The sequence below is a fragment of the Plectropomus leopardus genome, chromosome 3, assembly GCF_008729295.1.
Source record: "Plectropomus leopardus isolate mb chromosome 3, YSFRI_Pleo_2.0, whole genome shotgun sequence".
Lineage (NCBI taxonomy): Eukaryota > Metazoa > Chordata > Actinopteri > Perciformes > Serranidae > Plectropomus > Plectropomus leopardus.
In genome coordinates this window covers 19,061,255-19,087,733 of record NC_056465.1, presented here as the reverse complement: position 1 = coordinate 19,087,733, position 26,479 = coordinate 19,061,255, and the positions used below count along the sequence as shown (strand labels likewise).

At 38.1% G+C, this 26,479-nt stretch overlaps 1 protein-coding gene across 3 annotated transcripts in view; it reads right to left on the bottom strand.

Annotated features, from left to right (window-relative positions):
- Positions 1-26,479, bottom strand: part of LOC121965852 (arf-GAP with coiled-coil, ANK repeat and PH domain-containing protein 2-like) — a 71,510-nt gene that overhangs the window by 35,079 nt on the left and 9,952 nt on the right. For all 3 annotated transcript variants that reach the window (XM_042515970.1, XM_042515984.1, XM_042515977.1), the window contains exons 2-6: positions 16,423-16,480; positions 11,206-11,325; positions 9,117-9,170; positions 5,797-5,855; positions 3,838-4,021 (exon numbers count right to left, since the gene is read on the bottom strand). In XM_042515970.1, the coding sequence (XP_042371904.1) occupies positions 3,838-4,021; positions 5,797-5,855; positions 9,117-9,170; positions 11,206-11,325; positions 16,423-16,480 (475 nt within the window). The remainder of the gene's footprint in view (positions 1-3,837; positions 4,022-5,796; positions 5,856-9,116; positions 9,171-11,205; positions 11,326-16,422; positions 16,481-26,479) is intronic.

Sequence of the window (26,479 nt, the reverse complement as noted above, 5' to 3'; positions counted from 1 at the left end):
TTATTTATTTATTATTTTACTAAATTTATTTGTTATTATATATTTATTTTGTAATTCTAATATAGTATTTTTTTAATATTTTGCTAATTTATTATAGTTTATTTATTTATTATTCTAAATGTTGTTCTTCCAATTTTATTTATTTAATTAATTGTTTTTTATTTTGTTAACTAATCTATTTATCTAGATTAGTTAGGTGTGTTTTTCCCATGTCTTTCTTTTTTTTTTTTTGGTTATATGGGGGGAAAGCATAGCCATACCATGTTTTGTTATCTTTAAAATTGATGCTTCACAATAAAAACATCTGAAATGAAAGAATAAAAGTTCAAATCCTTGTTTTGGCCACAAATATTTTATTTGGCTGTAGGTTTTGAGTTTCTTTTCCTTGGTTACACTAACCGCACTTTGTGTTTGTACACAGACTGCAGTCCAACCCAGGGGAGGGAGGTTATTTTTCCAGCTCCTTGCTACAGTGGCTGATGCATCACAACTTTTACAAGCCCCCCTCCTTTTCTCAATTCCAGTCAATTAGTAGTTTTGACTGGAGTGGCACGTCTAAACTGTGGTTGTTTAACTGGCAAAGTGCTTTACTGGGTCAACAAACACAACTGCTTCAAGCTAAATTTATGAGCATACGGTTGGTAATTGGTTGGTAAATTGCAGTAATTCCAAACACAAAGTTTGAGTAAGGTTTAGGCTTATATGAGTAACTATTAAGACAGGGGAAATTTCGGGTTTGTTAGGTTTTGAAAACATAAAACTATTTATTTCAACTAAGTGTTAACGGTGCTTCTGCTTTTCTGTGTTATGAGTATATTAATATTTTAGGCAATGGTTTCTATGTCAGGGGTGACAAGTTACATCTGCATGAAGTCAGAAGGCTGTATCATCCATTTTACTGCATGTGTTTCTCATGTTATAATATTTACATGTTGTTTATTCAAGACTTCACCAACAGTCAATAAAGCAAACCCAAAGAATAAAGTTTAGTATTTTATTATCTGGCTCTACGTGGCACATCAGGATGAAGAGAAAAGCTTGATTCTTAAAATGTCATGAAGTCTGGCCTACAACCTCTCTCATATATTTTCTTCTCCCTCTACCATCTTGCATGTCACTGTAAACTGTGCACTGTATAATTAAGCAAAAATGCCACAAAAACAATCTAAAAAGAACAAAAAAAATAAAGCAGAAATCCATCTGAAATGTTTCCTGCAAGCACAGCTGCAGAAGTTAGCAGTATTTTGAAAGTGCTGACAGCACTGATGTGAAACTTTACGGGAGACCCATTTAAATCAGCTGTGCTAGCTGCTGGCTTATAGATTTCCTATAAGCAGACTAACAGGCAAGATAAAAAAGTCAACTAATTTCTCACAGTCGGGCTTCATTTTATGAGAGACTGATTATGCAGTGGGCCACTGGAGCAGACTGCCAAACCTATTTTGAAACCTGCTTTTGGATTTCTTTTCAAAATCTAATTTTGGAGCGAGCTGTGCCAATACAGCATTGTCTGTTCCTTTGGAGTGAGATTCAATAACAGCGCTGGCAGCTGCCTTATCAGGAAGCCTGAAGCATTCATCAGTGCTACTGTGGCCGTGAGGAGAAACTGAGGGCTCAGCTGACGTATTCAGTGATACATGAGCAGCCTCTTCTGTGAAACCTAAAAGTACAACATGTCTATGAGCTTTGACAGGAAAAAATGTTGAAGAGAACTTAACAGATATTTACGCACAAGAAAAAGTTCTGGGGCCCAGCTGCTAGGGGGGACTTACGGAGGCCAGCAATAATTATGGTAATCCAATATATAACCAATGATAACAAAATTTTGTTTCCACTTAAGTATTTACCATTATGTATTAAAATAACCAAAAAAGCACTGCATCTATTGTTGCTCTGGTAAAATGTAGCCTGTTTAAAAAAATAACCAAAAAAACCCCTCTAAAACATGAGGTTGTTTTGTTTGTTTGTTTTTGTATGCAACAATTGGGGGGAAGAAAACATCCACTGGACCTTTTCAGAGACCCAGTCACTTCTGTCGCAGGCCTGCAAACCACTGTGTTATGCAATTAATGAAACTATAAATCCTGACTCATTTTGACACAATTATTTTCCCCAATGTTGGATTTAATATAGCAGTAGGGATCTAAATAATTAACTATTTAACTGTTAACTAGAAAATAAGTATTTTGCCTGTTTGACGCTCTCAGTTACACATTTTAAAATATCTATCAAATATGACATACTAGTGCAACAGGGGGACACAATGAGACAGCGCAGTCTGCTGCTGCCCAGGCTTGAGTCATATGATGACGCCAGGGCAGTGCCGTGATGTTGCTCCTGAAAGGCAACTACGCTTCAATCGGCTAATGATGCCGAGGCAGAGATGGACACCTATATGAGAGACAATCACCCCTCACTGGACACTATTCCTCTTCACCGGCGCAAAGGAATAGCAAATTCTCTCTTACACAGAACAGCCAGTTCAACATCTGCCCGGTTAGCTACGACATCAGCAGCAGTAATACCAGAAACCAAGCTGTTAAGCAGTCCCAACAAATTTACACTGACAACAAAATGGCTTGACTGTTGATGCTATGTGCAGCTCTACAATGAAATAAGATTTTAACCACTTCAAAAGAGTAAAAAGAAGAAAAAAAGAAAAAAAAAGTTTAAGTTATGTTGAGCCCCCCACACAGTTGGTCAGGTTGATGTGTGGTTAGGAGAGTCAGCTATTGGTCAAAAAAAAGACAAAAAATTGCATCACTATGTAGCAACATTCTTACTGTTAAATGAGTCTGTTAAATCTTTTCAGTCTTTTCTCATACTTCCTCCTGCTTTCTTCCTCTTCTGCTTGTTCTAAAATTACCTTTCCTAAAAATGTAAATCATGTCTCCTTAATAGTTCTCCATCAAACATGGGTTAACATCTTGTTGCTTGGTAACGAAGAGTTCTGTTGCTTTTTCTGCTTTAATTTTACATCAGTCTAGGGACTGATATAAGGCCTGATGTGGACATGAAAGTGAACTCCTTAATTAGCTTAGACATTAAAGGACAGCAGCGTTTTATCCATTTATTAACTAATGTTTCATATGTGCATTAACTGTGGAAGAAAATTCTTTTAACAACTATTACTTCAATGTTCATACCAAGAAAACAAAATCAAAGGCTACTTCTGCTAGCCCTGTCGACACTGCTGCAACTAATTCAACTGCTGCTCTTTCTTTCCTGCTTATTAATCTGCTTCGACGTCTTTTTGAACCAGATTGACTCTGATGTGGTAAACTGGACCATGACAGGTGGATGAGCTCTGGTGTTTTACTTTAGATGTAACAGAATTAAACACAGCTGCTGTTCATTCCTCTTTGTGCCACATCAGCATTTTCAGGCTGACTCAGCATACTGAGTTCCATATCCAGATCCATGTTAGCCACAGAGAGGTATCGTACATGACGGAGTGTAGCTCAGCAACTTTTTTTGAACTTCTATGTTAAAAGCTGCATGTCAGCAGTCTCTTGCTGAATCCCTTCAGAGAAACAACTGTCTTGTTTCATGTGTCACAAAATGAGGTCCAGAAAGAGGCTCAATATCTGAGTACTTCCAAAATTTCAGCATGAACTGGAAATATTACAAACATGACTTTTCAATAATTTTTTGCACATTTTTAAAATAGGCATGTATATAAAAAAAAAAACACATTGGAATGTCACTGCTGCCCGAAATTTCCACAGATTCAAGACTTCTGACACTTTTCTCCTAAAACCAAACTGACCTGGGTTTAGTTTTGTTCATTACCTGTCACTTAAAGAGCATTTATTTACATGCTCAAGTGAGTTGTACCTGTAAGACGTAGTCGAGGACGATGTGTCGGAAACACTTTCGCGTGGCAGTGAGGATGTTGGTGGCCTCCTCCACCTCATGCTGCTTGTTGCGGGGAGCCTGGGCATTCTTGATCAGCGCTGCCTCCTTTTCCTCGCTCACTTTGTCAAATTGCTTCTTGGCTTCCTTAAACTTACGTATGTCACTGGAAAAAAAAAGAGGAAACAGACTTTTATTAGGACAGAAACATTACATTCGGTGCTTATTGTCTAATTATTTATTATAATGTGGGAAAATCTTGATGTTTTGTAAGCTTAGAATAAGCCGTTTATGCATCTACACAGGGAGAAAGTCCTTGTCCAGTGTGTCTGCTAAGTTGCACTGCCATGTTTCCACACTACCCCAAAATGATCAAACCAACACTGGCTCTCGCATTGGCCACCCAAGTTAGCAGCCTCTCTATGATAGCGTCAGAATAACAGCTTTTTTAATGGATTTTTACCCACAGAGGTCTCTTATCTGTTATCTTTCCAAATGAATAGACACCTCTGTGGGTAATTCAGCTCCTGGTAAAAACCCAAAGGCATCCCAAGCTGGAAAAGTTTTTGCTGTTTGCAATCTGTAATCTTCTTCACTAGAAGCCACAAAATCCTACACACTGCTCCTTTAAATTAAGGGAAAAAAATAGCTGTATATTAACTCTAAAACACAAATGTATTCATAAGGATGAGGGAATAAAGGTTTTTCAAATGACTTGATTACTTATCTTGAGCACCAAAATATATCTTGTAACTTGTGCTGGGGGGAAATACCCTCAAATACAACACTGCATCTAAACACAGTTAAGGGATAAAGTTTAATATGTTTGACAAACTCTATGACCAAGTACAAATAAGACTTGTCCCTTTGTTGTTAACAATCATGTGAAGGTAAAAGGTCAAATGTTAAAGGAAGCAAAGTTGTCTCTGGAAATGAAGCAACACAACCACAGCCAGGCAACAGGAACACACAGGGGTCAAAGGTGATTTCATAAATCTTAGTCAGCTGGAAATACAAGAAGGTTAAAGCAAACAAAAATATTTAACCCAGGGTCTTGTGTCTGTGTGATTGACGGGGCTGTGCCACTTGTCTTGAGGAGAACAAAGTACCCAAACTCTGCGCCCCACATTTGTTCTTTGGTGTGTTTTGAGATTAATGCTCGGTAGCGAGTAATTATGAAGGAGCGTGTTTCCCAGCTTTCTCTGAGAAGCATGGGTGCTGCTGATGTGGGTGTTAAGCTCTGGTGTGCCAGGAGCAAAAGCCGCTAATCCTTATAATGAAGTAAACCAGAAGGCCGAACTGCTTCCTAGACTTATACAAGCAGTTTGGAATTCAGCGCTGTATTAGGAGGCTTTAAACAGGGAGATATGAAAAGAAAACATTGTTATATATACGAATAGTGTCCTTACATGCCGTGTGTGGACGACATCCCTCCAGCTTCTGCTTTATATTCATAACTTCAAGAGTTGTCTTTCTGCATTTAACATGTATTACACTTTTCCTCCAATATAGATTTAAAGAACAGGTGTGAAGTTCCCCTCAGACAGTCCAGCGTTTCTCATTTTAAGTTCATCTGGATACAAGCATGAGTAAAATGTGAAAGTGCTGTTGTAGCTATTTCTCACAGACAGATGAAACAGAAGGTAAAATTAGGCCATTGTTCAAAAGCTCAGATCTGATTTGATTTGATTTAGAAATTGATTTCAAATGTTTAAAAAAGAAAAAAAGAGAAATGATCTAGCAGACAGAAAAAAATGAATATTTAAAGACAATGAAATGCATAAAGCAAAAGAAACTATAATACTAAAAAACTATTATACTAAACATATAATACTCATATCCTTTTATCTTTGTCATATAAAAAAAATATAAAGTCATTACTGAAATAATATCCTTATAAGACATGGTCCAAAGGTCCATCTTTATTCAATTAATACTCACTCTTTGACAAATGTTTGAAGCTGGGTCTTGATTGATCTCTGGGCCTGATCGAATAATATCTGTGATAACAGAGAAACAGAGAATGAATAAATGCTTCTTTCTCTCTAGTTAGTAGAACAAATCCAAGCATTAAACATCTTGGGGCACTTCTCTGAAAAGGCAGCAAAAACATGATAAATGAATTCACTTTCCAGCCCATAGGATGTTTTGCAAGTCAGCATTCGGCACCTCTGTTTAGGCAGATTTTTCTTCACATCACAGGGTGCAATTAGGCTGCTAAATTTACACAAACAAGCCGACTTTGTAAACTCCCCTCATAAAGACATAAACACGAGAAATGACGTGATCTGCTTATTCTCGGTAATGAGTCATACCCTCATTAACCTGTATGCTTCCTTGAAAATGGGCTACCAAGCAAAAGGCCTGACAAACGTTTCTCTCTACAACAGGGCTTCAGTGTGACTTCATGGCCAGACAAGACAATATGCGCAGTGTGGCTGGGAGAGGCTACCAGTGACAAACAGATTGAGCACTGTGTTTGAGGGGATCATGTGCTGAAAGATCGCTGAGTGGCAAAAACCTATCTGACAGTCAGCTGACGTGACCGCAATTTCCACTGTTGAGTCAGAGTTGCGGGCCCGCGTTGTGGCTCCTGGAGGCTTTTAAGGGTCTAGTCAAGGAAGCTATTAAGAGGATTTGGTGAAGAAAGACTCTGCTGTTGAGTCATGGTGGACTGCCCACCATACAGCTTTTTGGGGCACTAGTTAAGAGCACATATACAGTATGTCAGTTAACCTGGGAATGTTACAGTGCGGCTTTACGGTGGAACTAAGACAAAGTGTAGAACCCAATTAAACCAAACTTGAACAAAGTAAGCCAAAAAATTCAATAAAAAGATCGGTGTGTTTCTTTAACCCTTTGAAACCTGAGCAACTAGCCTTGCTTTCTTTCAAAAACATGGGGAGAAGGCAATGAGCAGCGAAAGAAGAAATGACTTAAAAAATAGCAAGATGTTACTAAAAAGTATAAAAATATTACCTGCAAATTAGTTTAAAAACAAACAAAAAAGGTAACTGACCTGGAGAAATGCCTAAAATAAAAAAAATAATAATTCTTTAACATAATTTTAAATACTAATTATGATAATTACAAATATTGTTTTCCCTTAGCATTTTCCCCCTAAAAATAATTGTCTAAATCAATTAATTTCTTGCAATTTGTAGACCATTTCTTGCCAAGTTGCTCATTGCCTTATTACCCATATTTATGAAAAAAAATCTAATAGTGAAAAGCATCTGAAAGCAGCACAACAATAGTGATGTGAGATATACAGGTTTTATTGTAATGCTGTGACTCCAATAACTAGATAACTATAATAACTAGTCTAGAACTACACTAAAAATATTTTTTTTGTTATGTTCAGCCTTAGCTGCAACACCACTCTGAGTAGAACTAAAATTTCTGCTGTTCCTTTTTTGTGAACTAGTTTTATAGTAATACTGTTATAAGCAAAACTGTGTCCAATTTTTATTTGTTGTGACTGGGAATGTTTAAGTTAAGCTATAACACTATTTTGAAGATGAATTGTGATTATTTTACCCATTTAAAGTGTACTGTACTGTACTTATATTACATTTCTACATTAAGTGGATTTGCAAGCCTTTTCTGATGACATATTTATTTTGTATATTATTTATTTAGTTACTATTCGTTTAGTTATTTTGTTGAAAAAGCAAATGTTGCACTAAGTGGAACTGTGATAAGAGCCACATAAACATATGTTTCGCTTGTTTACTGTTATTTTGTAAAAAATAAAATAAAAAATCCTTAAGGAACTGTTTAAATGCAGACATATTTTTTGTAGTGCATTGCAGAGCTATTTAACTGTCAAGCATATACACTGGATTGATTTTAATAATTTTAAAGTACATGAAGTTTGCATTGTGCAGCTGTATTATCTGGGTAAATGTAAGTATTGGATGAGGACTCTGTAACAGCAAATACTCAATATCAAGTGACTCGGATCGGGATCGAGGACAAAAAGCCCTGATCAGGACATCCCTCAGTCTGACTGTTCATCATTCACATTAAAGTTGTTTAGTTCATGATCCACACAAATAATTTTAGAGATGCAGTGTCAAGTGTAAAGAAAAAGTTTCGATTCCGAGTGACAGCACCCCCAGTTTGTCATTTTACTCTGACAAACATATCACAGACAGTGTGATGCTGGCTGGGTACTCACTCTGAACAAGTTATGCAGAAACATGGCATGACGGGCGAGACCAAGCAAATAACTTTGACTGTAGAACAAAAGTCTCTAGCTCGCTCTGCGCCTTCTTTCTGTGTTGAAGGAATTCTTAACGAGAGGACAAACAGAGGAAAGTTGAGTCTCTTCATCTCTGTATGTCAGTATCATGCCTATCAGAGACTGACGACTGTGGAGGCTAACGAGGGGACACTGGGAAAGAACAGCCACATAATCAGATCTGTCCAACTGGGCTCCTTGGAGAGGTTGATTGGGAACAATGGAAGATGAAACAATAAGGTGTCATGTTTATTTATTGTCCAAGATCCAGAGGTTGGACATGGAGTGCATTAGATGACCATGCTGTAAAACATGTACAGCCAGCAGAATACTGATATTACTCTGACTGAAGCAAGAAATGGTTTGTCTTGTCTCCAGGATGACAACCACATCGTAAAAAATTGGCCATGACCATGTTTACCTCAGTAACGCATGATTTATTCCAACAGATACCGCAGATTCCACAACATGGGAGGCAAGGAATGGATTTTATGAGACAGGAAAATCCTCTCTCTATACCATGGACTTTATATGCGGGGAGCAGAAGGAAATTTGGGGTTTTTGTGACGAGAAATCCCAAAGCTGTGTTGACATTACATAGGCATCTGACCCAAAGAGTTTCCTTTTAACCTCTTTTTATGGTGGGCAGTGTTTGCACTTTTACAGTAATATGAATGCTGTATGTTAAAGCCACTTTCCTTTACTTCTGAGTAGCCCCATTAAAGCAGTTATAGGTTAAATGTCTTGCGCAAGGGCAACCCAACATTACTGTTAATTATCTGTATAAATATTCTGTACAAATTTCACTTCCTTTTCTCAAACCAGTCGCCATCCTCTCACAGACCCAATGTCTCTGTCTTGTGGTCTGCTGCTGTCCTTCCCAGCAATAAATAAAGACTCTGACAGTTAAAGAGCTGTTCCAGACAGGCGACCCAGCTGAGTTTTGTCATCACCCAGCTGTAAAGAGGGAGTAAAAAGACAATACATCCGGTTTCACATGCAAGTGGTAGCATACCGTGTGATAGTTGATCATCTCCTGCAGGCTCTCAGCAAACTTTGTGAGACTGGACTATGGAGAGAAAAGGGGGACAGACATGAAGGCAGGCAGTAAGGGAACGTCACTGTTTTCTTATAACTAGGCATGTATTAAAATAAGCATTAAGGTATACATATTCACCATTAACTATTTGCTTATAAGCATTCATATTTGTAGCATACTGTCTCTTTATTAGTCATTAAAAGGCACATTTTAATGCCTTATTCTAGATGCAATATTCTAACAACTACTAAGAGTTTTCCCTCCTTATTGACAGTAAGTAAGGAAGTTGTTGTACATCTCAATCTTGATATGGTTTGCTCAGTATAGACCTTATAAGGGTCTCCTTATTGCAAAAGTTGTGTGCTATTATGGATTAACTAAGTGTGAAGAGGAGGCAAGTTTTGAATATGAAAACTGTGTGGGTTAAAAAGAGTGAAACTAGTGAATTGACGATGAGAAAAATCTTACTTTAAAATGGGAACATATTCTGAGACACTTTAGTTATTTGGACACTATTAACACTTTACGTTTTGTTACATAAAAATACACTACGCTACAGGGAGAATGACTATTTTTGCAGCACTGAGAAAAAAAAGCTTGCACATTCACTCTATGCCACACACGTTTAATGAAAACAACATTTCAATCCTACTTGGATCTTTGTTAGGTCAAAAATGTTTGACTTAATTTGACGTGATGAAGATCCAATTAAGTGAAAGTGGCGTGGATTGAATGTGCTGATGTTTTTTCCTCATGTTCGCTGTTTTTTAATAGTCTCCAATATACATGATGTGTGTATAATTACTCCCTCTCAACTAATCTTGTGGCACCACCACCTTCAGGCCCATCCTTAGCAAAGCATAAAGATTCTCACTGAGAGTCAGAATCAGTGTAAGAAATGCTTAATTTAAATTCAGGGGAAATTGTGATATGTTACAATCACTCTGAATGCATAGAGAATTATGAGAAGCAGAAATAAGTAGTATTACAAAAGAAGTATGTAAAAAATGTTAGGAAAAAAAGTGCATTATGCTTCAATGTTTAACAGTAGCATCTAAAATATTAATAATATAAAATATGTATAACATTTTAAGTATGTAAAGAATACAAAAGTATTGTGCATTATGCTAATTACATTGTAAAAAACTAGTAGGTAAAGTTTTAGAAATTTAGAATGAGTGTATTATGCTACAATGTACATTCATGGTTTATTATCAAAAAGCAGTAATCAGGAGGTTATTAAGGGAAAATTCTTAGTTAATGCTTAGTAGTTGTAGAATATAATCACGCAGAATAATGCAATAGTGCTTTATAATGACTACAAAAGAGCCAATATGCATGCTAATACTAGCTAACTAGTAATAGTGAATCTGTGCATCTCAGTATAGTGTTACCAAAATAAGGTTGCACAAAAACTAAAATGCTGATTTCTATTGCATGCTGCATCAGAAACAAACTCTCCCACCAGACAGGTACTGTATATCGACATTTAAACTGGTCTTTTTGGACACACAATATGTCTTTCAGAAAGAATTCTTTTGGCTAAGTTACTCCCTCCAAATACATGCAGTGGCTGAACTTCAAACCCAAGGGAGAGGCATTGAGGAAAATACACAAAGGCAGGGAGGAAGTGCTTGCCTCGCCATGCAAAATTCATGTGAGAAAACAAAACAAAACAAAACATCTGACCTCGACAGGGCCCAGTGGACAGCACATGGTTTTACTGGGCCACATATTTTAAAATTTAGATTTAATATGGTAATGTCATCGAGGATGAAAACACTACGCTGATAAGAGACAAGGCCATGCATGCAAACCGAGAGGAAGTACAGGCCTCATGATATCTGGGAACTAGGAAGACGTCAGCCATTGTTTTACATTGTGCTGATTTTATCAATCATGGCTCTTTATTTTACTGTTATCTAACAGATTATACTAAATTATTTATAATTTCATAAATGTCCACATGCCCCCACACATGCAATAAAACAACAACAAACAAACAAACACTAGAGCTAATGCTGGTGACTTTCTATGATTCAGGTGAGGTTGTGTTTTTGTTTACCTCGATGACCTCATCTTTGGTGGACTGCTGGGCTAGCTCCCGGATCCCGTTAACAAACTGCTTGTTGGCGGCATTGTAGGCTTTTCCAGCATCAATCATCCCAATACACAACTTCACCAACTAGAGAGAGAACAAGAAAAAGGGAAAATGCTTAAGGAAGAACAAAGAAGAGTGAAATTAAGAGATGCAGTAATAGACAATTGTGGAGAGAAGATGATAACACTTGAGTGAAGAGAAACAAGAAACAGTGGTGGTCATTTCTTCAGGGCTTTGTCTCTTATTAAAAACATGAAAATCTCTTGCTTAAAATGGATTCAGGAGTCATAGATTTGCTGGAACGTGGTGCTGCAGAGCAAAAGACTAACACTGACGCTTAGTCAGTTTCTTGGTAATTAACAACAGGCACTTCTTTCCCTTCTGACTCATTGAGGCCAAAGATAATTCCAGGTTATGTAAACTCACAACAAACGCTGGCCGGTCTCCATCCACTCCCACACAGGAGATGACACAGAGCCTGAGTGTGTATTTGCAGCCAAAGCAGCTAAAAACTCAACTAGAAATGTTAATTTTAAGCAAATATCCTCACAGATTAGTAAGTTACGAAAGGGTCAATTAGTTTTAAGAAATGCTAAACAAATATAAAATGTTTATTTCTCTGTGGAAGGCCTTCTTTTAACGTATGGCATTGATATTTTGCAGCAAAACTCAACTTAATCAGGGACTTGAATCAGAAATTAAGTGGCACAGTCATATATTAAACTAATCAAAACAAAACTGTCAATCAAAATTTGGCAACAGATTTGAAAAACATGACACATTGTCATATTTGAAAAAAAAATATGAAGGTAAAGGTATCCTTAAAAGTGACCCTATAGATGCCTGTCTTTCAAGAAACTATTAAATATCAGCAGGTCTAACAAAGTGGATAATAGTCTTTTACCTCAACACACATGCACATGCTGACTCCCATCCAGCCACATGCACACACATAAAACATTTTAGTCTGTATTTCCTCGACTGACTCCTTGCATATTTTTCCCTCTCATATATTCTGATGAGTTTTCCAGCATGAAAAATTGTTGTTTTTATATATATATATACACCTGTAAATCATTTAAATTATTTTAAATAATACATTTTTAGAACCTTTTTGATTTAGCCTACAGTATTAAGGCTTAGTAAAGACTAGTTTCAACTCAAGACAGATTTATAGCTGTACATGAGCTCCATGCAGAGCCGTCATTGTAGCTAGCATTGATGTGAGCTTTATACTTATGCACTGGTGTGTCTGCATCACTCTGTAATTACAGCGCCACAGTCTGTGGTGAGCTTCTTCATGTACTTCAAACAATGGCGACTGAAATTGAGCAAATCATGTTGGAGTTGAGACTAATAAATGTTGAGCAAAATTACTTACTGACTGACTGAAGTTACTACTGACATTCAGTTAACTCTCTCTGTGAACCTCTTCTCGATTTAGTCCATGTTCATGAAAAACAAGGAGCAGCTGGAAATGTACAGGAGCAAATGTGATGCAACCAGCAGTCCTATCACTGCTGTTGCCGTCTGCGCCACAAAATGCAGTTACATTTCTAGTAAGCTGCAAGGCTACCGATTAGGGTACAAATCTAGATTCTTCATAGTCAAGCCAGAAGTATGAACCGGCCTTTTCTCCACTGCACCTATGCTTTGCTCCATTGTGAATATAACCTCAGTTGCCAGCATGCATGCCATATTAAAAAATAATGCATTTTAAGACAACAGCCCCTATTTTTTCCACTGCATTAATAGGGGCTGGCTAAATGACAGCAACAACTCATCGGTATAATGGCATACATTTAAACTCTAACACAAGCTGCAGGCTCTGAAGTGATTGTACATCTAAATCAGCAGCTTTCTGAAACAATTTTTAACAATGACAATTACACCTTTTAGGAAAGTAGGATTTATTGCAGGACTACTGTGTTCATATAAGTGGCCAGGTCACTCTTGGAAAAGAGATTGTAATTTACCTGGTTAAATAAAGGATATATATATATATGTGTGTGTGTGTGTGTGTGTGTGTGTGTGTGTGTGTGTGTGTGTGTGTAAGTAATAAACTGACAAATAAACATTTATAGTTTGCTTTTTTTGTCCAAGTAAGCAATGATTTAATTGTAATGACTTGCTCAATTGGTAGTTAATTTCACAATAAGTTGTAGTTCAGAAATTTCAGGTAGACATATTGCACTTGCTGTTTTCTCCTCATAAAAAAAGGAACTGTAAATACTGTGGTTTAATTTCTTTGAACTGAAACAATACCTTAGAGTTCAATCAAATCTGACCTCAACCTAACCTGTAACAACATCGAAAGCCTCATAATAATCAAATAATCATCTAGCCACTGTTATATATCCAGTCTGTTAGGAAAATAGCTCATTCATGAAAAGATTTAAAGGGGACCTATTATGCTTTTTAGGCTTTTCCCTTTTCTTTATTGTTTTGTATAGCATTTTTGTGTTTGTAGAAGGTCTCCTGAGTAATAAAGCCCAAAGAATGGACTGTGCATAGAGAGAGCCAGCTGACCAATCAGCGCAGACTCAGCCTCTTGGAGGGCGGGACATAAGCTCAGGCAGACTGTTGCAGACAAAGGTGCTGCTACCAAGGGTAGTATGAGACACGTGTGTTTTTTTTTTACATTTAAGTATGTAAACCTGTTCTATATACAAATGTAATTGTGACAATGAGCATAATAGGGCCCCTTTAAAAGTGGCTTCGTTAAAGTCTGTTAACTTTTGACATCATGGCTGCGTATGGACACGTCAAGCAGGTTGGAAGCTCAATGAAAGAGTTGAACTCTGGTCTTTTAAGCCCCTTGTCTCTTGTCTCCACCCATTAACACATACACACTCAGACACAAACACTCATGCACACAAACACACCCACTCTCCAGCAGATCCTTCCTCTCCAGAGCAAGAGGGGAAGTGAGACCGGGGCTGAGTCACAGAGGTGGGGTGAGGAGGAGGGTGGGACACTGTGAGACTGTAAGCCCAGAAACAATGAAGTGGGATCTTCCAAGCCCAACATCCGAGCCCTCAGCTAGTGAACATACTCTCAGCTCTGCGAGGGTCTGATGGGAGGAGGTTTGCTATCAGGGCAGGATACAACTACTTATTAATACCAGTTTGTTTAATTTATTAGTTCAATCTAGTTCTTCTGTGCAGAGTGAGAGAGATAAAAAAGTGATGTAGCTCCCTAGGACATTGAATTTAATGTGAACCAGCTACAGGAAACAATACTAAAAGGCAAGAATTTATTGGTATTACGAAAGAGTGGTTCCCGTGTGAAAGTTAGCCTTTACTTAGAAAGATGAGCACAACCAAAAAAGCAGCTAAAACTCACCCTAGGCTAGTATTCATATTCAGCAAATCATACTATAGATGCATTACATGAACTGTTATTTTGACACAGCCTGCAACCTGAATCCCTAATCTCTCAGCGTCTATCATAGTTTGGACCAAAAACAACACAAACCATATGGAGAATAATGACACCCAAACTGTTTTCATTCCCTTGTCATGGTCTGAACAGATACAGTCACCATTGTAGTGAATTTGATAATCAAAATGCAATTATTAGACTAAAAGATCATTAAAGGCCCATAGTGTGGATTAATCAGGCACAGGTGAATTTTCATTTGACTGACCGCTGGTGTTCATTTCCTGCTGTATTGGCAATGAACAGAGATAGTATCAGATCCAACTTCAGAATCACTGGTGCATCTGAAACACTGTAGTGAGTCATGATCCTAAGTGGGAAGTATTCAGGGTTCAATATTAGTAATACTACAGCAAAAAAGACAGTGTGCTGGGTATGTCTTTTCAGCAGCTGAAAATGTCCACAAATTGGGAAAACTGCCATTTAACCGGGAGGGTGATAGCTATTGCCATGTTAATGTTTACAAAGCACTGCTGAAGCATATGTACAGTAATATGTCACTCGAGGCAGACGCTGGTATAGGGAAACAACAGCAAAGCCCATCACGCCTCTTTTGCTCATGTGACGCCAACATACAGTCTAGAATCACACAGTGGAGCTGATTGATACTGATGTTGTTTGGTTCTGTGTAAAAATGTAAAGGTGGCATAAAGAGGAGACTTCCTAGAGCCCCTATAGTGCAATCTCTGTAAAAAAAAAAGGACAAGAGGGTGGTGCCACACCACCATCAGCAGGACAACTGACACTACATTTTCCTGCAGTGTTTACATGCTGCTTCCTTTATGTTTTTCATGTCACCTCTTTCGTCACCTTCAAATCCAAAATGCTGCCATAATGTCGCAGCATTAGTTTTCTCTGAGACTAAGAGAGACTTTGAGACTCATCAACTCAAAAAAAAAAACAACAACATATGATCTCTCTAGTAAACAAACATGATGTGCGTCATACACATCTTCCCCCCTTCCATCTCAACTGACAATTTATCTCCATGTTATTTAAAAAAAATCTCTGCACACCTGAAAGGATGACAGATTCATTGGAGGAGGGGCATCTTGATGATAAATAAGGAGGAGCTCTTACAGACTGTCGCTAATTACTGGAATTTACATTACATTAAGGTAACATTTCAGTCCTTTAGACCTTTTATCAGACAAAAAAATGTAATTGTAATTTTTTTGGTCTGATGAAGGCCTGAAGAACCGAAACACAAGCTTGATAAAATTAAAATTGCAGCAATAAGCAAGACAGTGTGAGGGGACTTCTGTTTGTCTTCAAGATTTCCTTCATGTTGCCGGTTTCAGCTCGGCAGTAAATTGCACACAGCCTCAAAAACTAACATAGTACTATGTTAATCATATTGCTCATTACTAACACAATAAAAGCTGGATTTAGTGCTGTGATGCTGTCAGCACAGGTTGAGGATGTAGGCTTCTTTTCATTTTGCTAGAATGTGTCATAATGAGAAATACTGGTTTAGCCAGTTTGCATAAAATCAAACCAGTCTGATCTTAGCAAAACCGGATGTCAACCCAACTCTACCACATGTTTCATTACAATGCAAGCCAGGTGCACAGTTTCTATGTTAATGTCTTCATCAAAGGTGATATGCCAGGGGATATACCGGGGACATGGCCAAGGACAAACCTGCAACTTTCCACTCACAGGATGGACTCTGTAGCTGCCAGTTCACACAGTATAACAAATGAACAATTAAGCATGTTTTTCATGGGTGGTACTCACTTTGTCGAGCTTGGATTCCAACTCACACACATCCCCCTCCACTTCCTCTATGGTGGCTCTGTGGAGAAAAAAATCCAGTGTGACCATCACTTAATACTAGTATGAACTTCACTGGAACTGAGAAGCGTGCATATGCCAGATGGTGAAGATAAAAGACACACTGCAGGGAAATCCTTATTTAAAGAACATGAACTCCCTCTGTGCCACTTTGGTTTCCTGTCTTTGCCACATTATTATCATTTTTCCATTTACTGTTTGTGTGTGTCCACTGTAAACAGACTTAAGAAGTAAGAATGTTTTAAAGAAAAAATGTCAGCTTATTATCTCTAAAGGGGAGGCATTCATTGTTGAATTCAATGATGAAAAGCCTAATTATGACTGACATCACATCTTGATTACTTAACCAGATTTTTCTAATCACGCCCTATGTTAATAGGACAAATATCTGTTCGGCGGTTGATTCTTATATCATCATCTTAACCATTTAAATATAGGAGGTACTGCAACTCAAATGTAACAATTTAATTTTCACTTTTTACTTTTCACCCAATTATAGCCACTGCAAACTGTGATACACAATATTATCCAGTTCTACAGTACTGACACAACCAGAAACACACACCATTAGAGGCAGCCAAACAGAGAGCTGCCATTTTGGGTAATGCCGCAGGGCTGGAGTCAGGTCTGGCAGTCTGCCCCTTAAAATGTGACAAAGCACAGCTTGGTTCTCCACAGGATCAACAGCCCACAAGCATGCAAGTGCCACCGCAGGGGAAGAAACTCAAAGACCTCATCCCAGCACAGGCTGATTTAATCAGCACTCATTTCTTATCATAATCTATGCCATTTAACATGTTACTGTGACATTACTCCATGTAGGAAAGGTGCATGAGCAGCTAATAAGTGTGTCTACTACTGTCGACACAGTAAACTTATAACCGAGGCACAACACAATAAATAAGGCAAGTGCAACCATCACATACAATGTTGTAAACACATTTTTGAATTTAACCTACTAAATAATACATCAGCAGGAGCAAGTGCTCTAAACTCAGGTGTGCCTATTAATTACAACTGTAGTGCATTTTTTGTTACATCACACTGGTAAGTACTTTCCATTATGTTTGCAACCCAAGTCACATTAAAAAGACATTTTGCAAAAATTTCCATCCTACAAAATCAAAAACACACAAACAGAAAGCAGCTCAGGGCACAATTGCAGGCCAGAAAGGAAAATGTCTGTAGGAGGTCAATATTCACATATTATATAAACTGAATGTAGGACACAGTGCTACTTTTGCATGATGTTGAGTCCTATATCATCAGTTATATCGTACAACTAAGTTATGGTTTTTAGATTATTCCTGCTCCACATTTACAATAGTTTAGCAGCAATAATCCACAAAAAGGCAAGTTTACACAATGACAACACTGGAAGGGGTTATGTCAACTGGTGGATTGGAGCACTCTGTCCCTTTCAGGTAATTTCATGTAAAACTGATTATCTAGATTTCAGGTTTATTATGCTGTTGCCCTCAGTGTAAATCACTGGATATAAGACCATTAATTTAATGCTTGAGTGTAAATGTCATTGTTTTTATTCAAGGGAAAACATAAAAGATGTCATGCAGGACTGCAAATGAGTGTGTGTGTGTGTGTGTGTGTGTGTGTGTGTGTGTGTGTGTGTGTGTGTGTGTCTTGCGTTTGTATAAAGCATAGAGATTAACCGTAACACTCTGCAGTAGCAGCGGGTGGCAATTCCCAAACCCCCTCCAGCTGTTTGTTCTTCCGTATGGTGTCACACTGACAGCTGCCAACATCTGGTGACTGTCAGGGAAAAACAAGTGGCTTACTGACTGCTTTTGACAAGGCATGCTGGGATCATGGATTCCTGTGTAAATAATCTTTTTAACTGTATCTTTTTTAATGTCTTACATACTTTATACTGAATCTAACAACAACAACAACAACAAGCACTACTACAATCAATGAAAGCTTTATTTCAAAGCAGGGACCACCATAGTCCTGAGCAACATTTAGAGAATCTAGAGTCCACGGTCACTTGACTCTTGGATTAGACATCACTCCATTAACAGTAAATTCACCTCAATAACTTTTTCTATCTATCAACACATACTTTCTGAGCTTTGAGCAGCGCAGAGGTTGTCTTTAAAATGAAGAAGGTTGTGATGTAAAGAACTGCTTGAGGTCAGTGAGTTCAGATCAGCACATTTCAGACTTATTCACATTTGTGCTTCATCAGCATGTAGCAAGGCTTTGCAACCTTCAAGCATTTGAATACACTTCTACTTCAAAACATAACTGATTTAACTGAGCAGTTAAATCATTCAAATTAATTAATTTACACTTAGGAACTCAAATGAAGCCAAGAGAAATGTGAGGCAGAATGCCAATTGGTACGAAACCAACATTTGGCTTCATTACAGTCTGGCCCCAGTGGTGCCAAGAATCCTTCTTAAAGGTATACTATGCAGCGTATAGACTCATACATAAGTAATCCCTACAAGTCATTAATAATGATGCACTAGAAGTATGTGGCAGTGTCTTTTTCAGCAGGAGACTCTGGCTCTGGCTGGATTTTCTTAATTCTTTATTATTATTTTATTATTTATTATTACTTGCTGGCTATGCTGGGAGAAAGAAAGAGCTTGTTGCTGCATCTAAGGGTAATTAATTAGAAAAGCATACACAGACAGCTGCTCACCCATTTATTGCCAAAACCAAAGTGTTACACCTGCAAAACTGACATGAGCCCAATTTGGCCAAATATGTTTCTTGCTGTGCAAAGGTACTGCATAAAGGATGTTCTGCCTGTATGTCAAAATAATTTTACTCATTTTAGAGAGACATGCAATGATATTTTGTTAACCCAAAACACAGTGAAATGAACGGAGGGCTTTTGTAGACAAGGAGGGCAGAACCAGGTCAAAAGCAAATGGCTTGGTTCTTTCACGGAGGCATTAATCCTGCAGGTCAAAAGCTAAAGAGCACGTTACAGGCCCCGTTTGCCTTTGTGAGCTGCTACAAGCAAAGTCCATCTCTTTGATGGATCACTATGATGAGGACTGTTCTGCTGACAGGCTCCAATGTCACAGATTTGGCCTTTTCTTATATTTTTCTACATTTTGCTGATTCAAATAAAGTGAGCGTAGTGAGTACAAGCAACAATGCCAGGCTTGCTATTATTGCTAATATTACCAGTAACCAGAGCGTTCACAGCACGGCATGTGCCAGATTAGTCTTTCCTGAAATTAAAAAAAAACCTAAAGGCATACGGTAATTATATTGATATTAATCCCCACAGAAAAAGCCACCACAATAATACCATTGATTAAATAAAAGCGCTCGTATTGAGGAACCGAAGCATGAGCCTGCAAATTCTAACATAATTCTCTATTCTAAATACATGCCATATGAAGACCTTTAAGATTTTAAATCGAGGAATACTCTTTCCTCATTTGCACAGGTGCACAAGGGCAAACTACAGGGCACCTTTAGCGGGCAGCTTTCTCATGTAAATCAGTAAAACTGTGTGAATCAAAGGATGCCCCGGAAAAGGCCCTGAAAAGGTCAAGACACACTCAGCCATCTTTCCCTGGAAAAATAATGGTTTGTAAAAATTAGCTTTGGAAATCTAAGTTAATCCTCTGTCAGTCAGTCACTCTCTGGCTTTCTATGCAACTACAGGAACATGACTATTTCCTCCTGATCTTGTAATTTGAGCCTGCAGGGTGAACTTGTGAAAGTGCTGACAGAGGATAAGAAAAGGAGGGGCGCTGGCAAAATGAAAATCTGGGCCATTGCTTCACAGCTCTGACCTTGGAGCATGTCCAGCCTGAGTCTGGATAACGAGCAGCAGAAGAAAGCATGAGAGAACAAGAGACGTAGACTTTGAATTCTAACACAAACACAGTCTTTTTCACTGGAAAGTATGTGGTGATGCAGACTCCTAGAAAACATGGCACCAAAAGAATACATGTGATTATACCCATAGTACAGCGTTCTCAGGCATACTGCATGGCTGTTACGAGAATCGTGATTGAAGATTAACACCAAGAACACAGATAACAACTGCATCTTGAGGTGTGAACTACCCAAAAGCCCTGTCAAGTTTATGAACTATAAATTACTTTGTATGAGTAAATAAGTGGATAACATTTTATAATATGACTGATGCTACCCGCAAACACCAATATTTTAATGTTGACGGTACTTTAAAGAAGTTGTTTTATTCTTGTTTTATTGATTCAGTTCTCACCTTTTCTTTTATCTGCTGGTAAGGGGAACTTAACTTAAAGCACAGAAACACATTGCAGGGCATTGTGAAGGCTTGCAGCAATATCGCAGACACAACTTTAAATGATTTGTCTTACATATACAGGATCAGAACACTGAAGAAGGCCAAATCAGTCATGGATGTAACCAGTTAACCCTTATCCAGTGAGTAGTCAAGTCAAGTCAAGTCAATTTTATTTATAAAGCCCATTATCCCAAAACACAGTTTGCCTCAGAGGGTTTTTCAGCATACGACATCCCTCTGTCCTTACACCCTCACACTGCCTAAGGAAAAACTCCCCCCCAAAAAACACAGGCTGCTTCCATCAGCATATAAAATGCAAGTTTATAGGACAAATAGGCAAAAACACTAATATGTATGTGTGTGTGTGTGTTTTTGTTTTAATTGATCATATATCGTATATCTTATTATCCATTTATGTGTGTATCATACTGCTGACCACAGGACAAATTGCCCCTCTGGGATAATAAAGATGTCCTGATTGTGATCCTGAAGATGGTCAAATTGCATGTGTATAATATACTGTATGTTTTAGAGGCTAAAGCACTAGTGGATCTGAAACTGTGCAGTGGGTCACACTACACAAAGTCACACAGCACTAACAAGCCATGAGACACAATGTCCTTAAGTCATTGCACAACAAAGCACTGATAAAAGGAAATCACATGGTTTATGCAAACCTAAATCTTTTAATCTCAACTCCTCAAAACACTATAATGAAGAGTGTAGCTGTTTGTTGTCAGTTCATAAGTAGCTCTAAAAGGAGTGTAACTAAATGGCTTATGTTGTATAGATCTGAGCTGTAGATATTACTCCTGCATAATCTGTGAGGATACATCTTTGTTGATATAACATTAATAAGTGCAACATCACTGACCTAAACTTAATTTAATGTAATGTATAAGTCTAGAGTGAAAGCTGTATGATGATTCACTGAAATTTGACTTGCATTTTGTCAATCAAATCACTTTCACTTTAACCACAATATTGAGTAACACAGGAGCAACAGAAAATTCTACAAACCGTGTTTCATTTTGAATGACCTCTCCACAAAAACAACTGTGATGGAAGTAGAGAAAGTTAATGGAAATGGGGGGGGGGGGGTGCAACGCCGAACAAAGCAGGGCAGCTTGACTCATGTATGTTTGCTGCTTCGGTGCTGAATGTGAATGAACTACTTCAGACCCACATGCTGGTGCGACCTCCTCTGCTGTTCTCAGCCCAGAAAAGGGAGAGACACTCCATAGCGTGCAAAGATTGTATATGTGTTAACAGGAAATCTGTTCATCATCTGTGATGTTAAAACATCAAAAGCATTAAAGCATGGGTCTTATAAGCATGAGACTAATGTAGGCTGTTATAGGAGTTCAGCAAAGGGGGCTGCAGCTGTGCAGGTGCACTGAACTGACACGAACTGGGCCAAGGAGTGAATAATATATTTAACATATTTGTTGTATTGAGGAAAGGACTTCAGTAACAGTGTTGAAGGTTCATAAAATTGAAAATTATCTGTAGATAAGAAATATGACAAAAAAAAAACGCAAATTCCCAATTTTAGACTGAATAAAGTAAAGTCTACTGGCCATACAAAACTATTTTCATGCTCTCTCAGGCACATGAAAGATTATCTGAGCACTCTCAGACATCAGATGTAATCATCTAATTTCATAGAATTTCTCAACTAAGGGTTTAGGTTTCATTTTAACATTGTGAGGGAGACATTATGAAATGGGGTTTGGGGGTCCTCCACCAGAGAATTTTAAGCATCAAACCCTTAATTTGCTTCATTTTACACTCCAATTTGTGCCTGTTCCGCATCAATATATAGTAGAAATGTCTTCAGTTTTGTCAAAATAATCTGGGGACAATGCAAGATCTAAATATTGAGCCAGCTATCTCCCTTGCGTCTCCCAACCCCTAAAATCTATATTCCCAACTTCAAGAAGATCCATTTCTTGTACTACTACTAGAGAAGTCAAACAGTCAACAGGGGGTGCTTTGTTTTTCTTGAACATTCAGACACATTTCACCATTCTCATTATAATGACACAGTGTTGTCTCAACATTGCATCATGGCGTCAATAAGTTTGCATCTCTCAACAGCACACACACTGTGATAAAGCAGACTGTGTGATAAGCACACAGCCCAGATGATGAAGGTATTCTGCTCTCAGTGCAAAGAGATTCAATGCCAAACATCTGCTATCCGATTCCTGCAAACTAAACAGAAGCAGCAGCAGACGAGTAAGTAAGACTCTATGTGGTAAAGATGTAATCAGTAGACAATCTCATCTCACTGAAGTAAATACACTAGACAACAGTCATAATATGCAATGTGGGGCGAAGTGTTTTGTAACAGCACCATTAGTGCATTTTGTGTTGAAACAAAACAGGAGTCCTGAATCCTGGCAGTATTGAGTTGTTGTAAAACATGCAATTCTTGCAGTTTGGTCTAACTATCAACTACCAAATTTAAGTGAACTGAAACACTTTCAATTTGCACAGTTGCATCTGTATGTCAGTTTGTGTCGCTCAAAGCAAATTTGCAGACACTCGTGCCTTTCAATTGACATGTTATGCTATCAAGCCACCTCAAAGCATAACCCTACATCCTGTCTGAATGCAAAAATAAAACACAAAAAGTCAGAACCAGTGAAACTGGTAATTTCTACTTAAAATGACCTCAAACTATTATGTCAATATCATCCGCAGTTGAAGACACATTTTTCTGTGAACTTAATAGACTTTCACTCCTAGAAAGATGGCCTTTTCATAAAACTTGACGGTCTATGCAGTAGAAAGACGCATACACTTTTAAAACTGGTGCTGCATGACCAGAGAAAAGAGAGGAAAACGACTGTGACAATCACTTTTACTCAAGAGGTAGAAACCCTTCAACTACCAGAATGCATTACAACTGTAGCTGTCTCCAATAATGCCACAGCATGAATGTTAAACACAGAAATAAAATGTGTTTCTAAGAACATTTTAGATGAAAATAGCTAGTGTAGCAATATAATGCTGATTTATATTCAATCAGCTGTTCCATTTAAGTCATTGTTTGAAACAAAAAGAGAGAGAGGGACGGGTCTGTCTCTTGATGCACTCTGAGTCCGCAGTGGCAGCATAGATGGTGGACAATACAAAAATGCTGAAGTACAGGCTGTAGTTTGAGCAACAGCCCGAGAGGCAGCGAAACTCTGCCAGATGATGTGTTTCGCATCAATTTACGTCATCTGTTGGACTTTAACCGGGGGGTAGGAAGAAGGATATCTAGGCACTAGTTAGATGAAGGGAAATTTACCACAGTTCATTTACGCATATTGCCCACATTGTTTTGATATATAGCTGGTTGAAAATCAGCAAAGTATCCTTTTTACGGTGTTTTTTTTGCATCCTTTGTCTGTCTTAAACTTTTCAAAAATGATTCTGTTCTAACTTAATAAAAGAAAACTGTATTTAATAAGTAAACGCTCCAGGGCTTAGGTGAGCAGCTTTAAGTATATTTGCTGTGACTACACAGTGTCTGGTTGTACTCATTCAGCACCAAAGAGAAATCGTATCCGCCACACGTGTTGACCTTTACAGCTCAGAGAGGACTCTCCCTCTGTGACAAAGTGAGGGTGGAAGGAGTAACTTACAGCAGACTAGTAAAAAAACAGCAACATATCATTACTAGCTTTTTCACTAAATGGAACAATATAAATTAGGGGACTAAGACATCCTGGTTTTAGTGCTGTTTGGGTGTGAGGGTGAAGCTGGGGCTAAATAAAGGCAGTCGTGTGGTATGAAGGAGACTACAGGCCTTGAAGAAAAGAAGAAAAAAAACGGCTGCCTTTTAAACCACATCAGTGAGAAAGAGGCCAATTCAGCATCACTGAGGGAATGTTTGGGTCCTATTTTGCTTTAAGTTGACCAAGATCACGCAAAGGGACGCTGATCCACAGTGTGCCAGACAGACATCCAGTATACTGTACATCCAGTATAGTGTACATCTAGAGAAGGGGCTACCTGTGTGGAATATACTGGTTCTGATCTTTGCACTGTTATTAGCTCACAGTGTTAACAATATCTCATAATATTACACTGCAACTATACCTCCTAAACTATTACTATGACTTATTCACATTATTATACATGTAACATAAAGAAGGGAAGGGATTGTTGGACATGTTTTTTTTTTGTTTGTACTGATCCAGTGAAGAGTGTTAACTGTGTAACTGTTTTTCTATTCTCTGTGAAGCCATTTTTTAACTACATACCTGTATTTAAATGTAAATCCCAATAAATGTTTTTTAAAAAAAGAGATTACTGTATTTATAAAAAGCTGTTCAGGTGTCATTAAACCACCAATTATCACTGTCTTCAATTTAGATTCATAGAAATAATAAATATTTTTTATTATTTTTGTTAAAGATGGGGAAGCCAGATATCTGGGAAAGCCAAAAAGAAATGGTTAAATTTAAAATTACACCCTCCTCTTGCAGCTCTCCCCTCTCTGAACCCAGTCCCTCCTACCCAAAGACCAGGAGCATAAGCATGTGCTTCATACACAAACCCAGTGAATCCCATACATTTATTTATTTCATCTTATTCTATTAAAGAGATCTCTCTGTTAGACCAGCCACCCCATGGCAGCTCTGCCTCGCTGCCTGCCATTGTGGACTTCTTCCCCAAGAGGAGAGCGGGCAGCAGCTCAAGAGACGAACCTTTGGTTAGTGACTGTAATGAGCGTTACAGCTGGCTGGTGGGTCTAACCTGTATAACGGCAGCAACATAAAGTGTGCTAATCTGGTGGGGAGCCTGGATTTTCTAAAGCCATAAAACATGAAAACAGAGCCCAGAGGAGGTGAAGGGGCCAAGTTTATTTCCGGATTTTTAGATGCCAAAATAAATCTGCCTACCCCAGCTTTACATGTCAAAAAACTGTGAGAATAATTCATCAATTTTCCAAGAGTCTAAGGTGACACCTTTTAAGTACGTATTTTAACAAACAATTCAAAACTCAAAAATAGTCCATTTATAATTATATAAAAAGGAAAAATTTATAATATCATCATTTGATTTTGCTTGATAAATTACTTAAATTCTAATATGCCATCCAAAAAGAACAAAAAGGTTGATGATTAATTCTTCCACCACTTAAAACAAAAAAGCAAATAAACTAAAGGTTCATAGGTGAACACATATTTTATATATTTTTACAGGCAATGTATGATCTATACTTACTATAAACAGCACTACGGTAAAATGTGACGGGTAGACATGGTGCCAACACTTCTCAGGGTTTCCCGGGAATCTACTACAATGTGTGCATGTGTTATTGTAGTTACTCTAAAGTAAACAGCGATAGAAATGGTGTTATTTTAGTCGTGAGTGACTAAAAGTTTTACACTGCCAACAACTAACCAAAATAGAATAAAACACACACACACACACACACACACACACACACAAAACTTTAGATCCTTTCAGTACTACTCGCCCTCCACCTATGAGTTACAGCTCTGACTACACAGTCACATCTTCCATAAAAAAGGAGACACCTAATTCTTTCGCAGTGATTCAGTGACCATGAACCAAAACAAAAAGAGCAGCCTCTCTGGCTGTGAGTTGGCAGCAGGCCAGCAGGTTTCGTGCACTCTGCATGTAGGAGCGAGGCCGTTGAACAGGTTCGTCGTTCACGTTGCCAACACAATAGAGTCCTCTGTGAGCCTGTGGCGCAGACCTCGGCACTTC